The sequence below is a fragment of the Quercus lobata genome, chromosome 10, assembly GCF_001633185.2.
Source record: "Quercus lobata isolate SW786 chromosome 10, ValleyOak3.0 Primary Assembly, whole genome shotgun sequence".
NCBI lineage: Eukaryota > Viridiplantae > Streptophyta > Magnoliopsida > Fagales > Fagaceae > Quercus > Quercus lobata.
In genome coordinates, this window is record NC_044913.1 from 21,503,926 (window position 1) to 21,527,459 (window position 23,534).

The 23,534-nt window shown below is 34.2% G+C and overlaps 1 protein-coding gene across 1 annotated transcript; it reads right to left on the reverse strand.

The window, feature by feature from the left end:
* Positions 1–3,717: 3,717 nt before the first annotated feature.
* On the reverse strand, positions 3,718–16,476 carry LOC115963268 (serine protease SPPA, chloroplastic). The gene is made up of 13 exons (XM_031082213.1): positions 15,928–16,476; positions 15,060–15,243; positions 14,005–14,142; positions 12,874–13,044; positions 12,697–12,800; positions 12,135–12,202; positions 10,945–11,111; positions 10,310–10,379; positions 7,174–7,328; positions 5,993–6,098; positions 4,931–5,018; positions 4,650–4,793; positions 3,718–4,391 (listed from the first exon to the last, which is right to left on the reverse strand). The coding sequence occupies exons 1-13, from the start codon at positions 16,381–16,383 to the stop codon at positions 4,161–4,163; spliced, it is 2,082 nt and encodes a 693-aa protein (XP_030938073.1). The 5' UTR covers positions 16,384–16,476; the 3' UTR covers positions 3,718–4,160.
* Between the last annotated feature and the right edge of the window lie 7,058 nt (positions 16,477–23,534).

Consider the following 23,534-nt stretch of genomic DNA (forward strand, 5'->3'; position numbering starts at 1 on the left):
ACAACATTGTCTTTCAGGATAACATAATATCTATGTTTACCTAAATAAGTTGTAGAAATTAAATTCCTACGAACATTAGGTACATATAGATAGTCTTCCAATATTAAAACCTTTGAATCAAAGCATAAATTAAACATTCCAACAGCTACAACTGGAATCCTGCTCCCATCAGCCAAAGTAAGAAACAATTCCCCTTCATTAAGCTTTCTGGTCTCCTTGAACCCCTGCAAAGAATTGCAGATATGATTAGTACAACATGAATCCACACACCAGGAATCCGTGGGATTTTGTACTAAACATATTTCAAGGAGGAATGAACTTTTCATATCCTTATTATTGACAGCTCTAAATTTTGGACAATTCCTCTTCCAATGTCCTTTCTCACCACAATGGAGATGCTTTCCTTTGATTTTCTTTCCTTTGTTGGCAACTCCTAAAGTAATTTGTTTACCATCTTGCTTGGTGAAGTCCTTCTTCTTCTTCTTCTTTTTACCCTTGCTTTTCGATTTAGGTTGAGAAGTAGAAGCTTCAACCATATTTGCATCAACACTGGATGTACCAAGAATGTCTTCCGCCGCTACCAATTCATTAATTAATTCAGACAATGAATAAATCTTTTTGTTCATATTATAATTAAGTCTGAATTCCTTGAAGGATTCTGGTAGTGACTGGAGTATCACATCCACTTGGGATTCTCTATCCATATCGGCACCTAAAACTTCCAGTGTATTCAGATTAGAGATCATCCGAAGACAATGCTCCCTCACTGAAGTGCCATCAGTCATTTTGGTATTATAAATTTACCTCATAGTTTTTTGCCTTGCAGAATGGCCTTGCTCACCAAACATCTCATTCAGACATAGCATTATGTCTGAAGCTAGTTCTACATCCTGCATTTGATGCTATTAAATATTTGAGATAGATGCTAGGATATAGCACTTGGCCATCTCATTAGATTTCTGCCAACGATCATATCGCTATTTTTCCTTAGGAGGAGCATCTAATGATGGAAAGCTAGGACATGGTTGGGTAAGCATATATTTGTGCTCTTCACCAGTAAGAATAATGTCCAAATTTCTTTTCCAGTCAACATAGTTGGATCCAATCAGTTTATTTTGATTAAGAATAGTAACAAGTGGGCTAAATGATGCCATGATCAAATCTGAAAACAATAAACATGAATATAATAAGTAAATTGGACATTATTAATTTAGCATATAAACATATAGTATGGAACCTTAATAAAACAATAATATAATATATGCAATGACAATCCAATCCCATATTTAATATCCCTCAGCATAGAGTGAACATTAAATACTATGATTGATTGAGAACTATTCTCATTATTAGTGCTATCATGATAACTCTTATCAAACACTAATAATATGCCGTTATACATTTAGCCTCTAAATAATAATAGTTAGAACTCAACATAGAGGATACTATAATATTTAGTCTAGTGTATACCATTGTCTAGAATCATGTGTAGCCACATTTCATCTCCCTTAATAGATTTATCTTGTAGTACCATGATACAAAACACTAACTGCATGGAATGCAAAGCTCAAGGCTAAGACAAGGTGTTTGATCAAACCACTATAAACCAGGAAATTCAATCTTGTAGGACCATGAAATAAATACTCACCGCATGGAATGCTAAGTTCAAAACAAAGACAAAGTATATATTTCATACTACTATGAACCGGCAATGGAGGCCGTGAGATGCAACCCTTGTATCTCTCTCCCACTAGATGTTTTAAAAGAAAGGTTTTTAGTTATAAAACATGCATAATCTAATTACACACAGCCTTGCACTTTATCCATGTGAAAACACTTAGAAATATTCAGAATTCTCAGTTTTCGATCGATTGAATGTATGTCTCGATCGGTCGAAAAAATTAAAAAATTGTCACAAAACAATCTGCCTAGCTCGATTGGTACTCGATCGCTTCTCAATCAATCGAAAAAGAACATTCGATCGATCGACTAGCAATCAAATATCAATCGAATCAAACAGATTGGTCACTGTTTCACTCGATCAATTGAAAGCAATTTTCGATTGATCGAATCTTGTGAAACTTGAATTTTCCAAAATTTTTCTTGAGTAGTTTTCAACGGTTTTTCATGATCAAACAACCATCATATGAATATGATAGACAGAGATTGATATCAAAACTGAATTCCATTGATGTTATAGCCTTAAAGTTCAATTTAACATACTTAAACTTGAACTTAAACAACATCATAACATCGATATCAGTTTTCATCAAACAAAAATTTCAACAACCATGCAGAAAATTAAATATATAATCTTCTAACAACATGAAATTATTATCTCTACTTCCAAAACTCACAAAGCATGTTATACAGATTCAAAATTGAAGATCGCTCTGATACCAACTGATGGAAAAACACATGTTTGTATCGCATGAAAAACACATGTTTGTATCGCATACAAAACATACGCAGCGGAAAATTAACGAATCTACTTTATTTGCAATTGATAACATGTATTATGTAAATTTCAGAATATAAGAACAAGATAGTATACCTTGGTGCGGCGAAATTCAAAACAAAAGATTAAAAGTACTCAGAACACTTTTAATCTTCACTCCAATTCCATTTATGCCCAAGAAGTGTGATTTCTCAATCAGTTTATATGTTGTGTTCAAGGGAGAATTAGAGAGTGTCCAATACTCACATACATACCATTTCATTCACTTATAAAATTTTGTATGTTTCTCTCCTTATAACTGATTATCTAATTGGGCTAACCTTTTGGGCCTTTTCAATTGGGCTTTAGTATGTGGCTTGGAATGGGACCAAAAGGGAACGAATAAGACAGTAGCTCCAATGGGCCTTAGGCTTTTTTGTCAACTCTTGACAAGTTCAAAGTTACCATTAATTATATTTTCAACTCTTGACAAGTCTAAAATTACTATTAATTATATTTAATAACACCATATAAATATAATTGCACTCTAGACCTTATTAATAAATCATATCTCAAGACTTTATTCTACATGCAACCCCTTCATAAAATATTCATAGTAATACAAAATCATGAATGTAGACTGCCACTTTGAAGATCACTACATCTTAATTATTGAGTACCCGATTTAATCCTTTAAATTATTCATCATATATTTATGAAATTCAATTTCATAAATATATACTTTAGTAACTCTACTAAAATAGTTAGGCCTAACATTCGAATAACCAAATCCAATAAAATTTATATCAAGAGAATATTTTATATATGCATTAAGAGATTATGATTTCCATTTTGAGAATATATGTTCTATCAATACTAAATGTGACCGCCCAACATATTGTGATTTTGATCCTGACTGTAGATCTCACTACCTCATAAATAAATATTTGAATTGTCTATTTTCAATTAGTAACATATCAATTTATAAGCTTAATGTAGTGAAATTTGTAAAACCACTAGCACTACTAAAAAGAAAAGAGTCCGCCCCAAAGGATTTATTTTTTGCCATTTTAAATTAGCCGAAGTCTGAGACTGACACGTTATTAGGAGTTTGTAACTGCAAAACTCGTTTAAAGCAATTGGAGATCAAAACAAAGCCAAACAATACATAAAATTGAATGTAGAGTGGCATTCATAGTTTGTTTACAACTTACAACTATTCTTTGTTAATTGTTAGATAAAAAAACTCCTTGCCTTTCTACTTCCTGGCATTAGGAAAATCCCCAAAACACTAATTAGCATTAGAAATTGACAATTTCGGGTGGGACAATGCATGTTATATGCATGTTATCCAAAAGATAAAGAGAAAAACAATGAATAATTACAACACAATATTTCTCTCTTCCTTTTTTGGTATTGCTCGAATAATTCTGTATATTTATATACAAAAGCACAGAGAAAACAGATGCAAACCAACAGGGAAATTGAAAAAAAAAAAAAAAAACACCCTCAAGGTGGCTCTGTTTGCTTTCACCAGTTTTCCAAACGAAGCATATACCCCAAACTAACCGCTCCTCCATTGTGCCAAATTTTAGAACACATATATGTCCAACCAAAACCAGATTTTGGAGAAGCAGTGAGACTCTGCATAACCAATACAGGTTAGAGGGATTAAGATGATTTTTTATCAAAATGATGTGATACACAGGATAACCAATAAAGGTTAGAGGGAACTCATGTAATCTTTTATCAAAGCGAAAATGGGATTGGCATAAGAATATCCCTCCAGTCTCTGGAACATGATTCCATCCATCCTGGCTTGAACTCCCTCAGAATTTGTCAACTCTTGCAGTAGTTCTTTCAGTGTGTTGTCAACTCCAACTAGAGTATTCCCTATGCCACTTAATACCTCTGGTAGTGTTGGGGATGGTCTTGAAAGCTCCACAAGAGTAACCTATATCCGTCCAACCAAATGCATTATAACACATTCTGTAAAGATAGTGAAAGACACAACCACACACTGTTTCTCACTTATAATATGTATGACGACGTGATTACAGATCCAAAACCAATGTATGTGCTATAATTATAAGCTGGAGTAGACTTATGAATTTTAGAGAATTAATAATCAGCAGTAGTATTCATCCAAAGCAAATTCAAGACACACAAAAGATAAAGAGAGAAGAAAGAAGAAAAATAGCAAACAAAAAACCTGTGTATCTTGAGGTATATTAGCCTTCAGTTTTGCTATAGCAACAGCCCGAGAAAGTCCACCAATAGCATCAACCAAACCTCTTGAAGCTGCATCTTTACCAGTCCAAACCCTCCCTTGTGCAACCTCCTCCATCTTATCTACCTAGCAACAATATAATAGGGACATTGGAGACTGTTCAGATTTTAGGGGGGGGGGGGGGGGGTGGGGGGGGGGAGATAAAAAAAAAAAAAAACAAAAGCGATTGAAATTATTATTGAAAATTAAAATGACCAACATACAGGCATTGATCTGGAAAAAGCTGCCTTGTCCCGAAATTGCATATATGCATTCTGTGCAGACTTAGCAAAAAGTTCTGCTTCATCTGGTCTGTATATAGAAATTGTAACTGGTCAATTGTAAAATCATAGAGGGGTAAACTAATTTTGCATTTAATGCACACCTTAAATTACAAAATTCTGCAATCAACACCCTTATTAGAGGTACATTGGCAATGTTCACTCCACCATCCAAATTGGCATTTAAATTAATAATTTAATGAGCAGATTAATCTCAGATTAGTGAGTTGATTGTGGAAATATTTTGGTTTGGGATGCACATTGCAAATGCTCTCATGATTAGGGTGGATATTTCCCATTCTACAATTCTCTTATATCTGGAAACAAGATAAACACTGTTAAGTGTATGGAATGGTAATTTCAGCACCCCAGAGTAAAATATCATACTCAATTTCTTATTTCAAAGCCTTGTTCGCTATGAGAGAGAGAGAGAGAGAGAGAGCTACATATATAAAAATACAGTTCCTCTTTTGATATAGAAATAGACAAAAATTTTGGGATCTCACTATACCCTTCTTGAACTTTGTTATTGATTTGGCATCCTGGATAATGATATATTAAGAAAACCCAATTATTGAAGGACATCTAGTATTTGTGTCATTATAACTATAGGTCATCATAATACTTAGATATATATTTTTTTTATAAGTAATATAACTTAATTGAAAAAAGAAACCAATGCAAAAAACCAAAGCACATAGGCAGTATAAATACTTAGAAATATGAATTCTAAATATAGTTGATATATTAAGGATCATGGATTTGTTTGGGCATTTCTAATGTCCATTTCATCCATAACTTCTCACATTTAAACCAATATTAATGATTGGGCATAACTGCATAATCAAGGAAACAAAATGATCTACACAAAATAGGCTTACATGGTTGGTGGAAGACTCATTCAGGTTTCAATTTGAACATGAGATTTATATGGACAAAAGAATACTTTCTGTTCCTGTTTCACAAAGGAAATGTAAAGCTAGCAATTGAACAAGGCCTATTTACCTTAAAGGTCTTTGATCCGCTGCAAGGAGCTCAGCATATTTTCCCCTCGATAAGATTTCTTTGTTGAAACCAATCTTTTCATACAGCTTCCCCAGGTTAAACCTCCCTACAAGCAAAATCACTAACTCATTAACAACTTCTTGCACAAGCCAAATACATTGTATTTAAGAGCCAAGGGAAGGTTTAAATAGAGAGAAAGAGATTGTGTGTGGGTGTTTTCAAGGCAACCAAAAGAAGAGAGGGAGAGAGTAAATCAACTTCCAAATGAAAAGCACTTTCTAACCCAGGAGTGATGCACAAACATGAGAAACAGTGTATTGTTGAAAACTTACTCATATGACTTCTTTAGTTATCAGAAAGAAAACAAAATAAAACCAAAAAAAAAAAAAAAAAAACTCTAGTTACAGATCTTCAAGGCCATTTCTGATTAAGATGTTGATAAGGATCAAAACATTCAATCTTGATCAGCCAAAGTTCAATCATGACTGAGAAAAGGGTAGAAGTAGCCATTTGGAGTGTGACCTTGCAGCTTTTATGGCGCAAGGAGACAACAATATGAGCTTACTTTCAGTCACAATCTTCCATGAGCAAATATTATTTAATTAGAAAAATTATTTGAGATCATTACAAAAGGTAAACAAATATATTCTCTTTGTAGAATTCAATATTTTTTAAATATATGGTATGCTCAGTATTGTGTCTACTAATAAGTTTTCATTATGATCGTATTCTTTAGAAAAGGATAGACTCACAACTCTCATATGTGATTTTCCTGTTTTCTTTTGGAAGAAAATTTATTTACTTAAAAAAAAAAAAAACTAAGGTTCTTCCTTTAGTAATATCTGGAGAATCTACATAAAGAAATTAATCAGAAGGTGTTTTTATTGTAAGAAAGGTTTGACAGAGAAGTCCATATATTTGACTAAACTAACTTAAGCTTCTTGCATATGTCCTCAGTTATATTTCATAAGATGTAATCGAGAATATAAAATAGGTAAAAAGAAAAAATGAATGAGAACCTTTTTCTTTTTAACCAATACCTTCTGCACACATATGTAGGTTTCTTACTGCTATTAGTCTATAACCAACAAAAATTTCTTCTATTTAATATTCTGACCAACATTATATCTCTGAAGTTCACTTTTTTTTTTCTCCTTTCCGTGAAGCATTCTTAGGTTCACCTGTTACAACTCCAATGGAACCAGTCAAGGTTAGATTTTCTGCAACAATAGTCCCTGCTGCCATTGCCATATAGTATCCTCCACTTGCTGCCACATCAGACATTGATGCAATGACAGGTTTTGATGCAGCCAAAAGTCGGATTTCCCTCCACATTCTGCACAACAAAACACCAGGGGTTATTAAGCCATAGGATAATTTCTTTAAATAATTCAATAAAAGCAACCAATGCCCCTTTGCCAATCTTCATGTCTTATTCCTCAACTCTCCTTTTGTCTTCTTGTTCAAATTTTTTATCAGTTGGCATTGCTTGGAAGGTTGGTCCTTTGATTTAAAATACCAATTGCATACATACTAGGTTTGAAACTTTTGACAGACTCCAGAAGTGTAATGGACTGGATAAGTTTTTAACAATGGCAGATGACTACATAAGTGCTGCTACCAGAAGCAACACAGAAACTAAATTTAAAGAGTAAGCAGGAAGGCCTGTAAACAGTCGCCATGGTCAGCACCACAAAAACAGCTTTTATTCAGAGAAATGTGTATTTTTTGTCCTATGCCTACCTCCACTTTGCCTTATTAAATCTAACAGTAGGGTTCCACAGTCCATACTTTTGATTGACATCAAACAAGTAGACACAGAATGTTTACCGCTACTGTGCCTCAATATTATACAATAACCATAGTCCACACAGGGTATGTTTGGAACGGAGGGGGATGGAGGAAGAGAAGTTCCCTTCTCCTCTCCCTACATCTCCCTCCATCCAAACATAGGGACAAGTTTCAGAGTCACAAAAGCTTAGTGGGAGGACAATAAATTCTCGACTGTTTTGGTGCCTAATGAGAAACTACTGCAGGTTTTGAGAGCAGGACATCTCTTGGTCTTAGTTTGCAAGCTAGATGTTGAAAAGGCAATCATGTTAATTGGGGTGTATTAGTTTTGGGGCAATACATCAAAGATGAAACACTTTTGGATTTCCACTATCAAGATTTAATTTCTTGTGAACAGAACTACCACTCTTCAACCTTCTCATTAGCCACAGTCCACACTTGTTTCAGAGTCACAGAACGCCTAGTGGGAGGACCATAAATTCTAGACTCTATTTTGGTGCCTAATGAGAGACTAATGCGAGTTTTGAGAGCAGGAGTCTTGGCCTTAGTTTGCAAGCTATGCAGAAAAAGAGATCATGTTAAATTGGAGTGAATTAAATTTGGGGAGATACAACAGAGATTAAACACTTTTGGATTTCCATGATTGAAAGATTTAGGATTAATTACAGTTTACCCACGTGGTTAGGCCCATTTTAATAGTGCCTACCCGTAGTTTGGATTTTGTCACTTTACTCACTTGAGGTGGCCTCATTAGGTCTCTATAACCCACCTTTCACTTCACCAACCAGAAAAAAAAATAAAAAACAAATAAATGAAGATCTAAAAGTTAGGGTTTTGTAAAAAGAACTGACAGGCAACAACAACAACCCACAAACCGAAGAAGCAACAACAACCTCCATCCACACCAAACCCAAACCAAAAGAACCCCCAATCTCAATTACCAACCTACATCCACAACACCAGTCAAACACTACAACCTACAAATTCAGGGGGGATTTTGGCTAGGAAGCTTCAGAGAAGAGATCGAGATGAAAAAAAGGAACGAACTGCCACCCGTGGAGAACTGAACTTGAATTTGGCCATGGCAGATTGGTGGAGAGAGAACTGAACTTGTGGGTCTTTTGTTATGAAAAATAGAGAAAGTTGGAACCGGTTTAAGCAGCACCGCCAACACTTAAGATGGAGCACAGCCCAATTTCCCACTTTTTAAGCAAAACTCATATTGAAATTTCATGTATTAAGCTTCTCTGATTTGGTGGAGAGAGATGCCTTTGTCAAATAGAGAGAACAGATTGACAGTGGTTTACTTTACACACGGAAGAAATAGTGGTAGAGACAGATTGTTAGGGCTCCGTTAGCAACCAAAAAAAGTGTTTTAGTTTGGAGTAGAAATAAATTTAAAACTTGAAACTACCGAATCCACCAATAAAAAAAGCCATACAGAGAAACCAAAACCCCAACTGCCACTTTTCTCCTTTCTCATATTAACACCAATATGATTCAATGAGGTCAAGGACTTACTCTCATGCTTGAAACTCAACACAGTTTGTGAGGAAGCCCAATGTCCTAACATTGAAGAGCGTTGGAATGGAGGTGGAGATGGAGATGGTATTGCAACTGCAACTATTATGCTTCTTGGGTACACTTGTACACATGGATGTTGATTTGGTGCTGTCAAAAATGGTAGAACCTGCTGCTCCTAATCCTATGAACCTCAGAACACTGCTGAGGCTTTACTGAATTAGGGATATTAATTTTTACCAAACCCTATATTTAGATCCTTTTAAAAGGTGAAGTGATGAGGTGGGTTATAGAAACCTAACGGAGGCCATTTCAAGGGGGTAAAGTGACACAGTCCAAACCATGGGTAGGCACTATTAAAATGGGCCTAACCATAGGTGGGTCAACTGTAATTAACCAGAAGATTTAATTTCTTGCAAACAGAACTACTGTCACTCTTCAACAGTTTGATAGGACTAAGGCAAGGTAATCCACATTCGCAGCTTTTCTCTATTCTTGTTAGGGAATTTTTCAGCATACGTTGGCTAGAGAAGCAGAGGACAGTTTATATCAAGCTTTACCTTTGGTAATAATAATACAAATCGAGTGCTGGTGACTTCAAATTTCTACGCGCAGATGACACTACTATTATTTCGGGGCTGATATAAACTTTCTAAGATGTCTACTCATACATTTTTAAGTAGTTACAAATATGAGGATTATTTTTGAGAAAAAAGAATTAGTTTCAGCGGGTGCTCCAGAGGAGGAGGTCTTGCAGAGGTTTTAAGATTTGGGGCAGGCTTCCTTCTCACATATTGACTCCCATTGGGAGCGTTGTGGGATCTTTTATTACCCAATATGAGGTTTAGTGTGTAAAAAAATTGACAGAGAATAATGAATCACCAAAGAGTAGATTATAAAGAAAACAAAATAATAGGCAACTTGTCTACAAAATAGCCACTATCTTAGTTCAGGTATCAATGGATTCATAACACATATATAGAGGTAAAATATTCCAGAACTTACAAATCAGAAGCAAGAGCATCACCTCCAGGGCTGTCAATTCGGATTATTGCTGCCTTGTATCTTTTAGACTCTGAAGGTGAGGCAAAGGGAGGGAAAAACAGATGACTGGAAAAATAATTTATGACTATGCAAATATTGGGTAACTAAAAACAGAAAGCAAGAATACAGACATTAAATTCAAACTAGGCAACCCCAAGTAGATGAGACATGATCCTTGTAGACTTCATGCTTTGCTCTTAGACCTCCAAAAGCAAAAATTATAGATGAATGTTGTGGATGCATATGGACATTACCATTTATTCAAATGAATAGGACTAACTCACTTTGTTCTTTTCTTTTACATTAGCAGTTTTTTAGATACCTAACCAGAGGTCTTCTCAAAGTCAAGTTGCACATTATGTGTTTTTCTTTCATTGTATCTTCGAATGGTTCCCCATGTTTTCACAACGTATAGCATGGAATAAGTGTATATTGTCACATAGTTTCTATTTAACATGTGATGACTGTTAACATGAACATAATTGGTATGCCACCATCTCAAAAGGCAAGGTCACATCTTAAGATCAAGTTGATCATCCAAAGAAAGAAAAAGAGCATTAGATCAAGAAAAGTGGAATTATAAGATAATGTATTACCTCTCACTGTACGAATCTTCTCAATGAACTGCTCCCCAACAATACCTGAACCAGAGACACTTAATGGACTTCGTACACGACTAATGCTCCCTGAGGCTCTGATTACAGCTATTTGGTCTTTACCACCAGATAAACCGAGAGTCCATTTTCTAACTCTAGAGTATTTTCTGTAAGATTAATATTCACATCTTTAAACATCCAAGTGATTGAACCAATGGAAGTCTTAGATTGGTCACAAGTCACACACAGAAAAATGAAGATGTTCATATATCACTAATACAAAATAGATAAGACAACAATGATTGCACACGTGTCAGTGTGTGTGAGGCAAAGAAAGTTAGCTCTTAGAGTGCTATGAATTTCTGTAAAAAAACCTTAATGCACCTTGCAGTGTAAATCTAAACCATTAATAATGCTTACATATCAAACAAAAACAAAAAAGTCGCATGGATATGTTAGGATAATGGTTAAGTGATTAATATACAATTTCCTAATAGTTTAAGCTTTTGGAACAATTAGTAATTTAACATGGTATTAGAGCAAAAGGTCTTGAGTTTGATTCCTATCTCTACTCTATCTCCCATTTCAAATGTTAAAAATCTTACCTATTGGCCCTGCTTATTAAGGAGGAGTTTAGGCCCACATGTGAGGGTAAGTATTAGGATAATGGTTAAGTGATTAAATTCACCATTACCTATAGTTTAAGATTTTGGGACAATTAGTAATGGAGTGTTAGGATAATGGTTAAGTGATTAAATTTATCATTTCCTAATAGTTTAATCTTTTGGGACAATCAATAATTTAACAATATATATGGAAATACAAAACATGATAATTATTCCTCAGACAACTTGTTGAGAAATTTAAATCGTAAAAGAATTAAAAATTCAAATAAGAGGTAAGTGAAGCCCCATGACTAGTATTCACCCAAAATATTTAAAAGCTAAAACAGCAGGATGTTGAAATCATTTTTTATATGACAGATTATGATACAGCAATCAAATACAGTTGGATGAACAATCTAAAGATTAGATGTCTAAACAACAGAAAGTAACAGGCATTTTTTTTTAATTAAAGAAAATGACAGCTTTAATTGGGAGGAAGGGGTTGTCAATTTGCCAAAAATGACTCCAGGAAACAATACACTCCATTAAAACACACTTGTAGGCCTCCAATAATAAGTTGACTACCTGTAATCAATCATAGGGACCTGTTTATCCTTAGGTAATCCTAGTTTCTCCCTCAACATTGAAATAACCTGCAAGGACTAAATGTTACTAAAAACCACCTGAAATCATCATATCAATCAAGTGGGAAAAAAAAGCATTACTGTTTTATGGACACAAACCATTCCCAATACCAATGGCTGTCACACTCATACTATTTAACAGAAACTATTGAACAGGTATTAATGGACAACATATGATCAAATTTAACAAAAATATGTTATATACATGTCTGAAAATTTGTAGGTTCCATTTAGACTTGATAATTACTATGCATTAGAAGCTCTACCTATAACTTATCTGAAGGAGCATGGAGGGGCACCAAGTTTTAGAAAACCTTCTCAAGTGGCTGTTAGTATAATGTCATTAAAATCTTGTAGACCAAACACTAAATGAAAATGCTACCTGAGTAACTTCACTCTCCAGATATTTTTAAAAATTCTTAATAAGTGCAGTTGCAGATATTGATTCTTCCACATAAACTTCAAGCCCAGGCTTCTAAGCCAAAAGGAGTAGAATTCTATACCTCGTCATCATAATGTATGTTTGTTATCCAGCCCTCTTCTTTCAGCCTTTCTACTTGGTAAACACCATCATTAATGAAGTTCTCAAGATCTTCCCTTGTCTTTCCTGCAGAATTTGCTGAAGCCTGTGAGTTTATTTAATACTTGAAGATTGAGAAAAGCATCAGATGCAAAGCTACCTTTTGTTGAAGAAACTTTATCCAGCCAATTCCCATAGATATTTTCGAGCAATGCAGTCAGCATCTCACAATTTTCCTTAGACATTGTTTTGCGTATAAGTTGATCCCCCGCACTTTTGTATTTGCCAAACCTTTGCACTTCTGGCCCAATTCCTACATTGTCAAAGACACCTACAAAAAAAAAATTTTGAAACCTCTATCAAATAATACAATTGGAGCCATAAGTTAGCTCAGACTACATTTTTTAATTAGTGGAAAATTAGGACTGGACTTTTGTATATGTTCCATTAAAAAAATTATGCAAGAGCATAAGACTCTAAATACTTATCTTACAAGCCTCCATAAGATGCACATGTGAGCACTTGGGATTAAACAACTACTATAAAATGAAATTTCTTTTCTATTTAAAATTGAGTGACAATAAAAGAGCCAAGGCCACGCTGTCCATATTTCAATGATCAATTTATGTAATTAACAAAACTTCACAACACTAATTACTGGAGAGGATTACATCCTAGTGCTCCTAAGTATTTTCCCATTTTATTTTGACATTCATGTGAAAACATAGAAAGTGGTAAATCTCAGCTGTAAAGAACCCAAATGATGTTACAGAATATGGAGATAAAATTAGAACCGATGAATACTGTCCAAATAATCTGACCATGTTATTTAAAAAATATTTATAACTAGTTCCATGACACCCAAGGCTACAATAAGGAGCAACATAGCTAACAAGGAAAACTGATTTGTGATAGCAGCAGAATCAGCATGTTCTCCATTTTAGACATTAGTTGCAAGTTCAGGCAAGCGAAACAAAGATAGAATACCTGCAAGGATACATATTTGTACACGCAAGCTTTTGGAAATGATGAATTTAATTGTTTTAACCAGCATTCTAACACTCTCCTCATGTTTGGACCCAAACTCCCCTTGATAAATGGGGTCCGACATGTGGGTTTTTTAATTTTCAAATGAGTCATATTGTAGAGATGGGGTTCGAACTCAGAACCACATATGATATCATGATAAATTACTACTTGTCCAAAATCTTAAGTTATTAAGAAATAATGAATATAATCATTAACCATTATTCTAACAAAAACTATACAAGAACTAGCAAAATCAACTTACCTCTAAGGAATGATGCTTGAACAGTTAAACCGAACAAAGAAAAATAAGCACTTGAAGGGGCATATATCTCTTCACATGCACAGGCAAGGTAATATTCTTTCTCACGACATGCAGGGACATATGCCACAATGAATTTGCCTGCATTTGAAGTATAAATAAAGATCAACGTTACTGGTTGTAGTAATAGATAATTTGCTGGCTGATCACGATAGAAACTTGAAGTTTCAAAGACATAACTCAGCTATCTAGTCAACGAGGTATCTAGTACTTTGGACATAACAAACAAAATCATGACCTTGTGATGAAAAGAAGATAGAAGAACTAAAAAGGTATAAAATGCTTCTTACTTTAAGATGATACAAACACAACTCCAATTAAAAAGAAGTGGTGCACCTGAACGTCCAAAGAAGAGAAATGCCCGTCATTTAGGTGCATACATACCACAATAAGCTCTAACTCATATGGCACTTCTTTCTCCCATAAAAATAGGTGGATGATGAGGTTGTGGGTTCAAAACCCACTAGGTGCATGTGTAATTGACCATTTTAAAAAAAAAAAAAATTTATATATATATATATATGTGCACACAAACACTAAGTTAATCTCTTTTCTAATGAGTTCTAGCTCAAATGGCATCCCTGCTCCTTGTAAGAGTAAGGCTAAGGGTAAGGTTGAGGGTCAAGGTGAGGTCATGGATTCAAGACTGTGCACGTATAACTTACAAATTGAAAACAAATAGCGAAGCTCTTCAGGTGCATGCATACACATGAACCAAGCCTCTTCAAGCACATGCAAACCATGTCGAATCACTTGACTAAACATGTCTAATCAAATAGTTCACTGCTGTCCCATCAAAAAAAAAAAGTTCACTGCTGCTGTATGCTGCATGTGTGTGTGTTAGCGTACTCGGGAGCCAGCACTTGTTTTTTACAACTACAATAACCATACATACTCCATCAAAATTCCAAAGACAAAGAATTGATGGAGGGTTAGGTCGTGCGTTCAGAAGGATTATCCAAGTATTATGAGAAAAATAAATAGCAAGATGGTACTACCTGATTTCTTGAAATCGAAAATATGCCTTCGGATTTCTTCAACTTTGCCCCAGCCACAACTCAAGGTTTCAATATGAAGATAGATACCAGAAATGCGTGGATCATATGCTGCTTTTACAATGTTCTCACAAATTTGAGGTAGAGATAGTCCTGAAGAGAAACGGCTCTTTAGCTGATCAGATATCTGAACATAAAAAAGAGCAACACAATTTCAACTTCTAAAATAAAACATATATTCGGCATCTATTAGCCTAAGATAGATTGTATCATGGTATCAGAGTCGACACTACACAGTCCAAACAAAAAATGGCAGTAGATTATTATATAGATGCCGCTTCATTTGTTTCAATGGAAAGCATTTTCTGGTTTTTGGTATAGTGAAAACACAAGTCAATGGAAAATGTTTTCTATGATCGATAGAAAACAAGCTCAATAGAACGGGAATTTTTTTTTTCTAAAATGTCACATACTCAACAGAACACCACAAATGTTTTCTAGCTCATTTTCAAGGTCTCAACAAAATGAGTCATTTTCAATGTAATGTTCAACCATTGTTGAAATTGAACCTAGTGTAAATTATCACAAGTATAACCAGAGATAATCGAAGACCAAATACACCTAGCCTTCACTTAGAGCAGACTGAGCTGTAAATTTTCTTGTTTAAACTTTTCATAATAAATATATTAACACAACTGGTATAAAAATCAAAACAAAACAAACAAAATTGTAGAGCAATTCAATCGTGACGAAATGATTATCATCTAATATGCTCAAATTACAGTAATCTAATCACAGTCTGTTTCGTTGTGCTCTTTTAAGCTAAATTTTTTTTCAAATTATAGAAATGGAGAAAGAAAAGCAAAGCAACCTGGCCGCGAATGTTCATGGTCAAGACGGTGCCTTTGCGAACTCGCTCCCAAGGCAAAGCAGTGAGCATCTTGAGCTTGACAGTGAACTTCTTCCACCAGTTAAACTCTTCAAACTGAAATTCACCGCTTGGATACTCTGAATCTTTAACACTACTACTCTCGCTACTATTAATCTTCTTCGTCTTCCCTTCCTCATTTCCTGATTTCTCTGCTTCTTCTTCTTCTTCTTTGCTTTTGGTTTCGGAGGAGTCGAATGCGCGGGCGGAAAAGGTTCGGAGAGGAAGGGAAGGAGAAGGAGAGGAAGGAGAGACGAAGAGGGAAAGAGAGAAGCGGTGATGATGGAATTGGAGAGAAGAGAGAGAGGGGAGAGGCTTGGAGTTGGAGAGGAAAGAAGTGAGGGTTTGGCGATGGAAATAGGTGATATGGGGAGTGTGGAGAAGAAGGAGCCTCGACATTTTTGCGAAACGGATTTTGAAATTTGTGTGCGTGTCTCCTTGGAGGAAGGAAGAGCAAGAAGGAAGAGTGGAAGAGAGCAGAAGATGGAAAAGAAAGAATAAAAAAAAGGGTGAAGTTTCGTCCACGTCGTCGGGGTTTTGGACTGTCACGTGTCATTTCCTTGTGCTTACACTCGTTTTAGCATGTACACTACTAAACCACTAGAATTTATCCTCTTTTTTTTTTCTTTTTTTTTTTTTTATTTATATATATATATATATATAAAAATATTTTTCCAATATAAAACTTTATTGAAGCCACAAGCTCAAAATATTTTTCTTACTTAAGTTTTCAACATAGACATTTAGACTTCAAATTATTTTGCTCTTTCAATCATCGAATTATAAAATAAATATTTATAATATATCACTTTTTGTAAGAATATATATAATCCGTTAAAAAAATGTATAAATTTATTAGTTGAGAAGAGAGAATTTGAGGTTTTGATGTCTCTCTTAAGAACACCAAGAGGTACTAATTAAATTACAAAATATTTAGTGAAATAAAAGGTTTTTATTTAGTAACTATGGCAATTTTATATCAATACCGACGTAGGATATAATCTACTATTTAATTTTTTTAATTTTTTAATTTAGACATTTTTTAGGTAATTTTTGTTATTTTAGGTCTAGAGCATTTATTTCATTGATTTTAGAGACTTGTTTAGTAAGGTTTTGTAGGTTTTCCTAGCCGCTTTAGGTTTTTTAACCACTTAGGTTTTCTTTTTACTATTTAAATGCATTGTAGTCTCCAAAGGCAATTCGGTTTTCAAATTATATTTATCAAGACTTTTGTCTTTTTTTTTTTTTTTTTTTTTTTTTTTTTTCTAGTGGATTCCAGATCTATCATTTTATGAATTCAAAGAACCTCTCATGGATTTAAGGTATACTACTAAAAATGAACAATTTAGTTTCTATTCCATCAAAGAAGGTATTGTGTGTGCTTTTTTCAGGTTTTCACAACATAAAATACGATATCCAATATTCAAATTGCATGTTCTAAATCAATGCAATCATTCTATAAAATATACCTTTTTGAGTAACCAATATATGATTGCAAATTTGATGTGATCATTAGTGTTGTTGAATATAATATTGCAACATAACATTTTTTACAATTTTTATTTTTATTTTTTTAATGTATGTTACAAATTTACGGTGATTGTTGTAATTAGAATATAATAAAAGTGGTATATATTAGTGATGGGCCAAGATAAATTTTATGTTGCTCTAATAACAATATATCATGTTAATAGTTGTAAAAAATATTATATTCCTACCATTTCTTAGTTGAAAATGAATAATGGTAGAGATAAGAGTTTATGAGTGTTGAGGTACATTTTTTTCACTCATGCCACATGCTCCAATCCTATTTAATCCTATTTATTTATTCACCAAAATATCACCCATAAATTATTTTGGGCCTCCATGAATACTTTTCATCTCATTGGCCCACAAATATTTCATATCTCATTATTTAAATTGGGTCACAATATAAACCATCACAAAAAACCCAAAAACTCATATATGATCTAATTTTATTATTATTTAACTAAGTCCAATTTACGTTGACACTATTAAAAGCTTAAGCTAGCTACTTGGCATTATTTAGTAAAAAGCCCAAGGTTATCAATATTTGGCAAAATACTATATCACAAGTATTTCACTTAAAGTCCAACGATGAACAATGTTTTTAGTTCTTAAACTCATTATTATAATATTACAAGCCCATTGAATCTATCTTACAAAACCCATGGTGACTATTTATGTTACGTAACACTATTCATTTTTCCAAAACTCATGGTAAATATATATCAAGCTCAGGGAGAATTATGAATTTGTGTTACTAATATAAAAGCTTATGGAAAGTTATGATTATTTATCTTAAGCCCATGACATTTATTTATTATATACTCATGGTAACTATTTATGTTACTTTAACACTTTTCATTTTTCCAAAACCCATGGCAAACATATATCAAGCCCATGAAGAATTATGAATTTGTGTTACTAATATAAAAGTCCATAGAAAGTTATGATTATTTATTTTAGACTTGTGACATTTATTTATTTCATATTATATTATAAACCCATGGAATTTACATAATTAGAACCCATGGTCACTATTTATGTCACAACATTCATAATATTTATTTCCAAAACTCATGGTAATTATTCACCTTACAAGCCCATTATGATTATCTATAGAAAAACCAATGAGAATATCACATTATTCCATTATAGTGGTTGTTACCTTATTTTATTTGAAACCCATGGATATTGCCTCTATTAAAACTTATGGAAAATATTATTCACAAGAAACATTGGAGGTTACTATTTAAAAGCCCCAAAGAAAATGTCATTTACAAAATAATTCATGGCAAAAATTATGAGAAACCATACATATTGTTATTTAAAACCCATAGAAATTAATATCCAAAACATATCATAAATATTTATTAAAGCTCATTAAAACATTTAATTTTTACTAACAACTAAACCCATGTGGAATAAAAATTCATGTCAATATATGACGGCTTTGTCCATTTTTTAGGGCTCACAATGAGAAGGCAAAAGGATATGCCCAAGTGGAGAGAACCACCAAGTCAAAGGCCCATCGAAATACTCAGCTCTCATGGCCAAGCCTAACATGAAATTCAGTTAAAACAACTCGTGTGCAAACTGACCTAGTTGGGGAACTCCCTCTAGTTCTACCTTTTGCTGGAGAGCACCTCAAGAAGCAACCAAGCTCTCAAACCAAATTTGGAGCTGACCACCTATCCCATCAGTCTCTCTGCCATTGTAATTTTTGACGTGGACAATACTAAGAGGCTGGGCTGACACCAAAAAGCTGAGGCTGTGTTTGGTTGCTATAAAACGTTTTCCGGAAAATACATATTTTCCGGAAATGCTAATTTCCGGAAAAGAAAAATGTTTCCATGTGTTTGGTTGCATTTCAAAAAATTTTCCAGAAAATATTTTCTGGTGTTTGGAAAAGAAGAAGGAAAACACAAATTTAGAAAACACAAGCCACAACCCAGAAAAAAATCATCAACGATCGCGATCCAAGATCACGATCTCGTGAAGGCAAGATAGCAATCAACGTCGTGATCTCGCGTTCGCGAGATCGCGCCGACGATCGCGATCTTGATCCGGCGCGATCGACGCTTTGCGAGATCGCAATCGACGCTTTGCGAGATTGCGATCGACGCTTTGCGAGATCGCGATCGACGGCGCGATCTCGCGAAGCGTCGATTGCGGTCGTCGGACTGGAGCTCGCAAGATCGGCGCGGACTGGAGCTCGGAGTACGCTCGGACTGGAGCTCGCGAGATCTCGCGTGCGCGCGCTCTCTCTCTCTCTCTCTCTCTTTTTCTAGAAATACTTTGAAGTGAAAATGAGGGGAGAAAATCATTTCCGGGTCAAAAGTGAAAATATTGGTAAATCGGAAGTCATTTTCCGGAAAATATCATTTTCCGTGACAGCCAAACACGTGGGTTTTACGGAAAATGATTTCTGGAAACGGTTTTCACCCAATTCAAACACAGCCTGAAATGCAATAAATGTCATTCTTCCTCCCTAAGTTTCAGTTACTGCTAGAGGAAGTCATGACCAAATCAACCAAATTTTAGCAAACTAGCTTCTGAAGTACTAAAAATATCTAAAAACTAATGCATGAACCAAGCCCATGAATTCCCAAAGGGGAAATTTAAGGAAATGTGGTTTGGAGGGCATAAAAAGATCTCTAGCGGAGCTCCCTGAAGTAGGCTAAAAGCTTGACACCTAACTTGGGGTGATAGCTCCTACTCTTTGAAGCTCAATCTTAATTGCAACAACCAAGTTTTAGCCTTATGTTTGTCTTGATCTTATTGGTTGAGATCAATCTCTAAATCTCAACACTTAAGGGCATTACCCAAAGAAATTAAACTACCCATAAGCAAATCACACAATTTTTGGCCAAACCCTAGGTTATATGCTCTGAATTTTAGCTCTATCTGAAATTGCCCAAATGAGACAAACATTCAAAAATGAGCTCACAACATTTTTGGCCAAATTGGATATTCTGAAAATTCTCTTGCTGATTAAACCCAATGTTTTTGGCTTTTGCCAATTGCTCCCTAAGCTTCACTATAAAAGGAAAGAACCATTTACCCATCAGGAGGGACGAAATCCTCTCAAAATCTCCATCAATCTTACTATTTTCACCCCTTGATTCAGAAATAAGTTCCTTTTTTAGTTCATAAATGCCCATACCCATCAACTCACAAATATTCATTCCCTTTTCTAACAAAACCCAACACCATAAAAGTCTCATGATTAGCTACAATCAGTCTCTCTCCACCATGGCCAAAAATAGCCAAGTACCTTTACCATTTTATTCCCACATCACCACATATTTGTTCACCCACTCATATAAGAGTAGTTTCCATCATTTACCATACATCCTTCCATATATTCCATCATGGGCATAAGAACCTTGGTTAATATTTGCTGCACTAAGCTGGGGTTTTTCTCTCCCTTCATTCCATCCTAATTTTCCCTCTTTTACTTGTAATTATAAAGCCTCTAATCCTTTTTTATTGCTATTATAATGAAGATCATAATGTCTTGGATACTATGGAAGTTTTATTTCATGTTGACTTAATAATAATGAGGAAAATATATAATCATATAAACACATTTATTGACTAATCAGACGTTATTGTTGGAGGTCTGTCATATTCACTATAACGGGCCCACTTTTATATTAATCGACTATGGAGACATTGCATAATTTTTACTATGCAAATACATTTATTAATTTTCCAGACATCTACCTCTGAACGTTTCTCTTGTTTACCACTGGACTATTATTTAAACACTTATTATGGTGGGCCATCCTTTGTGCTAACTTATCTTTGCAAGAGTTATTTATTTTATTTTTTTTTGAAAAGGGCAAGAGTTATTTTTGGAGCCTTATTATGATCTTTGTTGAATACAACCTAGACCTTAAGCAAAAATTGGTCTTTCACACTTCACCGATAGCTTTGGGTTATATTCCAAGCCCAAAGTATAGTCTCGATCTTGACTTCCCAAATACCAGATTGGCAAAGAAAAAACTGCGACCGACAATGAGAAAATACTTCTCAAAATAGATAAGATTTCATTAATTTCTAGAATCTACGCATCAGTATGCATGGATGAATCCTACAACATGCAATTTAGGGTTGTTCAAATTCACCAACCACCCAAATTGAGAAGACCCAATTGCCCACCACATAAAAACTCATGTAAAATGTTTTATTTATTTTTTTATTTTTTCAAAATTTTTTCCAAGAGATAACTGACCAACCAAGCTGACGGAAAAAGTGTCACACCACCAACCTCAGCTTTCCGTCCATAGGTAAGTATTCTTTTATTTTCATGATTATAAAACGTGATGGCATGGGTTAGTTGACGACGTTGCATTAGATTATAATGTCACCTCACCTCCCCTCCCTTTGTATTTTATAGACTACTTACCTGCTACTCCGAATAAACTTTCATTACCTATTGAATTCTTGCATAGTTTATTTCATTTTAAAATCTTGCATAATTTATTTCATTTTACTTTTTTCTCTATTTTTCTTCCCTCCAGCATTCACTGTAGCGTTATCCAAAATTTCAAACTGATCATTGTGTACTCTTCTCTTTTTTAATTTTTTATTGGATTGATAACGAGAAGGTGACTCAAAACAGCAGTTTAGGGTGGCAGAAGATCCAAAAAGTTAGAGAAAGTCTAGCTAGAGACAAAAAAAAAAAATTGACAACAAATTTGAACAAATTTGACACTGGTTGATGTAGCAAATTGTTAGTTGTACTGATAGGTCAAAAAATGATCTCAATAATGAATTCAGATGAGAAACAATAAAAGGTTACAAACTTTGGTGAAAAATGTTAATTTTTTTTTGTACCGTAGCTTTACTCTAAAGGTTTTATAATTTTCAAGACCTTTTGTACGATACGAAGTGTCGGATGGAAAGAGTATATTCTATGAAATGATTGTTGGCATCGATGGGAATAATGAATAATCTACAGCAGCTTTGGCTATAGATATGGAGTTGTGTATGATGCTGCCGACAATATGCATATATGGATGTATGCTCCAGGGAAAGAGTTTAAGGGTTGTATTCGAAGCCTACAAGGGTACAAATGGAAAAATGATCATAAATAATAAATTTTACTAGTGCACTACTAAACGAAGGAATTTGCCCAAAAAACAGCGTTTGTCATGGCTGAGAGAGGTGAGTTTTGATCTCACTGTGATTTGCTTCAGGTTACAAATTAAATATCGTGTGATTCCTTCACTAGCTTGATGGTTTTTTACGGTTCCCTGTTCAAGAAAAGTGTGTGGGGGTCATTCAACTGTCATATAATTTGGTTACTTTTGAAGTGATGATCAATACGCCAAAATAAAATTTTCATTGTGATGATGTTGTCATATACACCACGTTATATGCGACTCTAACCGCTGCTAGCAGTTTTGGAGTTAGTTTGTTGTTGTATGTTTGTGTGCTATAAAAAAAAAAAAAAAAATACACCACGTTGTATATTTAAAACTTTAGTCAAATTTCAATTACAAGTGAAGAACTAAAATGTGGCATGAGAAAATAGTCATAATAAATAAATCAATGGCTTTGGTACAGGAAACTTAAAACTATTTTGTGTATTTTATTTAGCATAGCATAAAAAATTTAGTCTAAAGTACACCTTTTCCTTTTAAAAGTTTAAGATTGTTTTTATTCTAGTTATTTATGTTTCAAAATTTCATTTTGGCTCCTGCTATCAATTTCTGTTCTTACCATCAATTTCATCTAGTAACCTGACCACTAATATTTCATGAAATAGTTAAACATGAAAACGCTTAACGATGACTACTAACAAAGGCGAATAATAAAGCCAATATATGAAAACGTAATCAAATGCGGCTAAAATAAAAAATTTGAAACTAATAAATGTGCCAAAATGAAAACGACCTTAAAGTTTAATAAACACCATAACTAAAAACAACATATCTATGAAACGGTATATGATGAGACGTTTTGTAGGACCTTTCTCTCATAATATGTTTGATCCTACATGTATAAATCTCATG

Excerpts from the sequence above, each read along its gene's own strand:
- LOC115963268 (XM_031082213.1), bottom strand. The coding sequence starts at position 16,383 with ATGTCGAGGCTCCTTCTTCTCCACACTCCCCATATCACCTATTTCCAT. Across the intron at positions 4,794-4,930 it reads CTTTTTCCAGATCAATGCCT|GTAGATAAGATGGAGGAGGT; the intron begins GTATGTTGGTCA and ends TATTGTTGCTAG. Across the intron at positions 4,392-4,649 it reads ATATACCTCAAGATACACAG|GTTACTCTTGTGGAGCTTTC; the intron begins GTTTTTTGTTTG and ends GGACGGATATAG.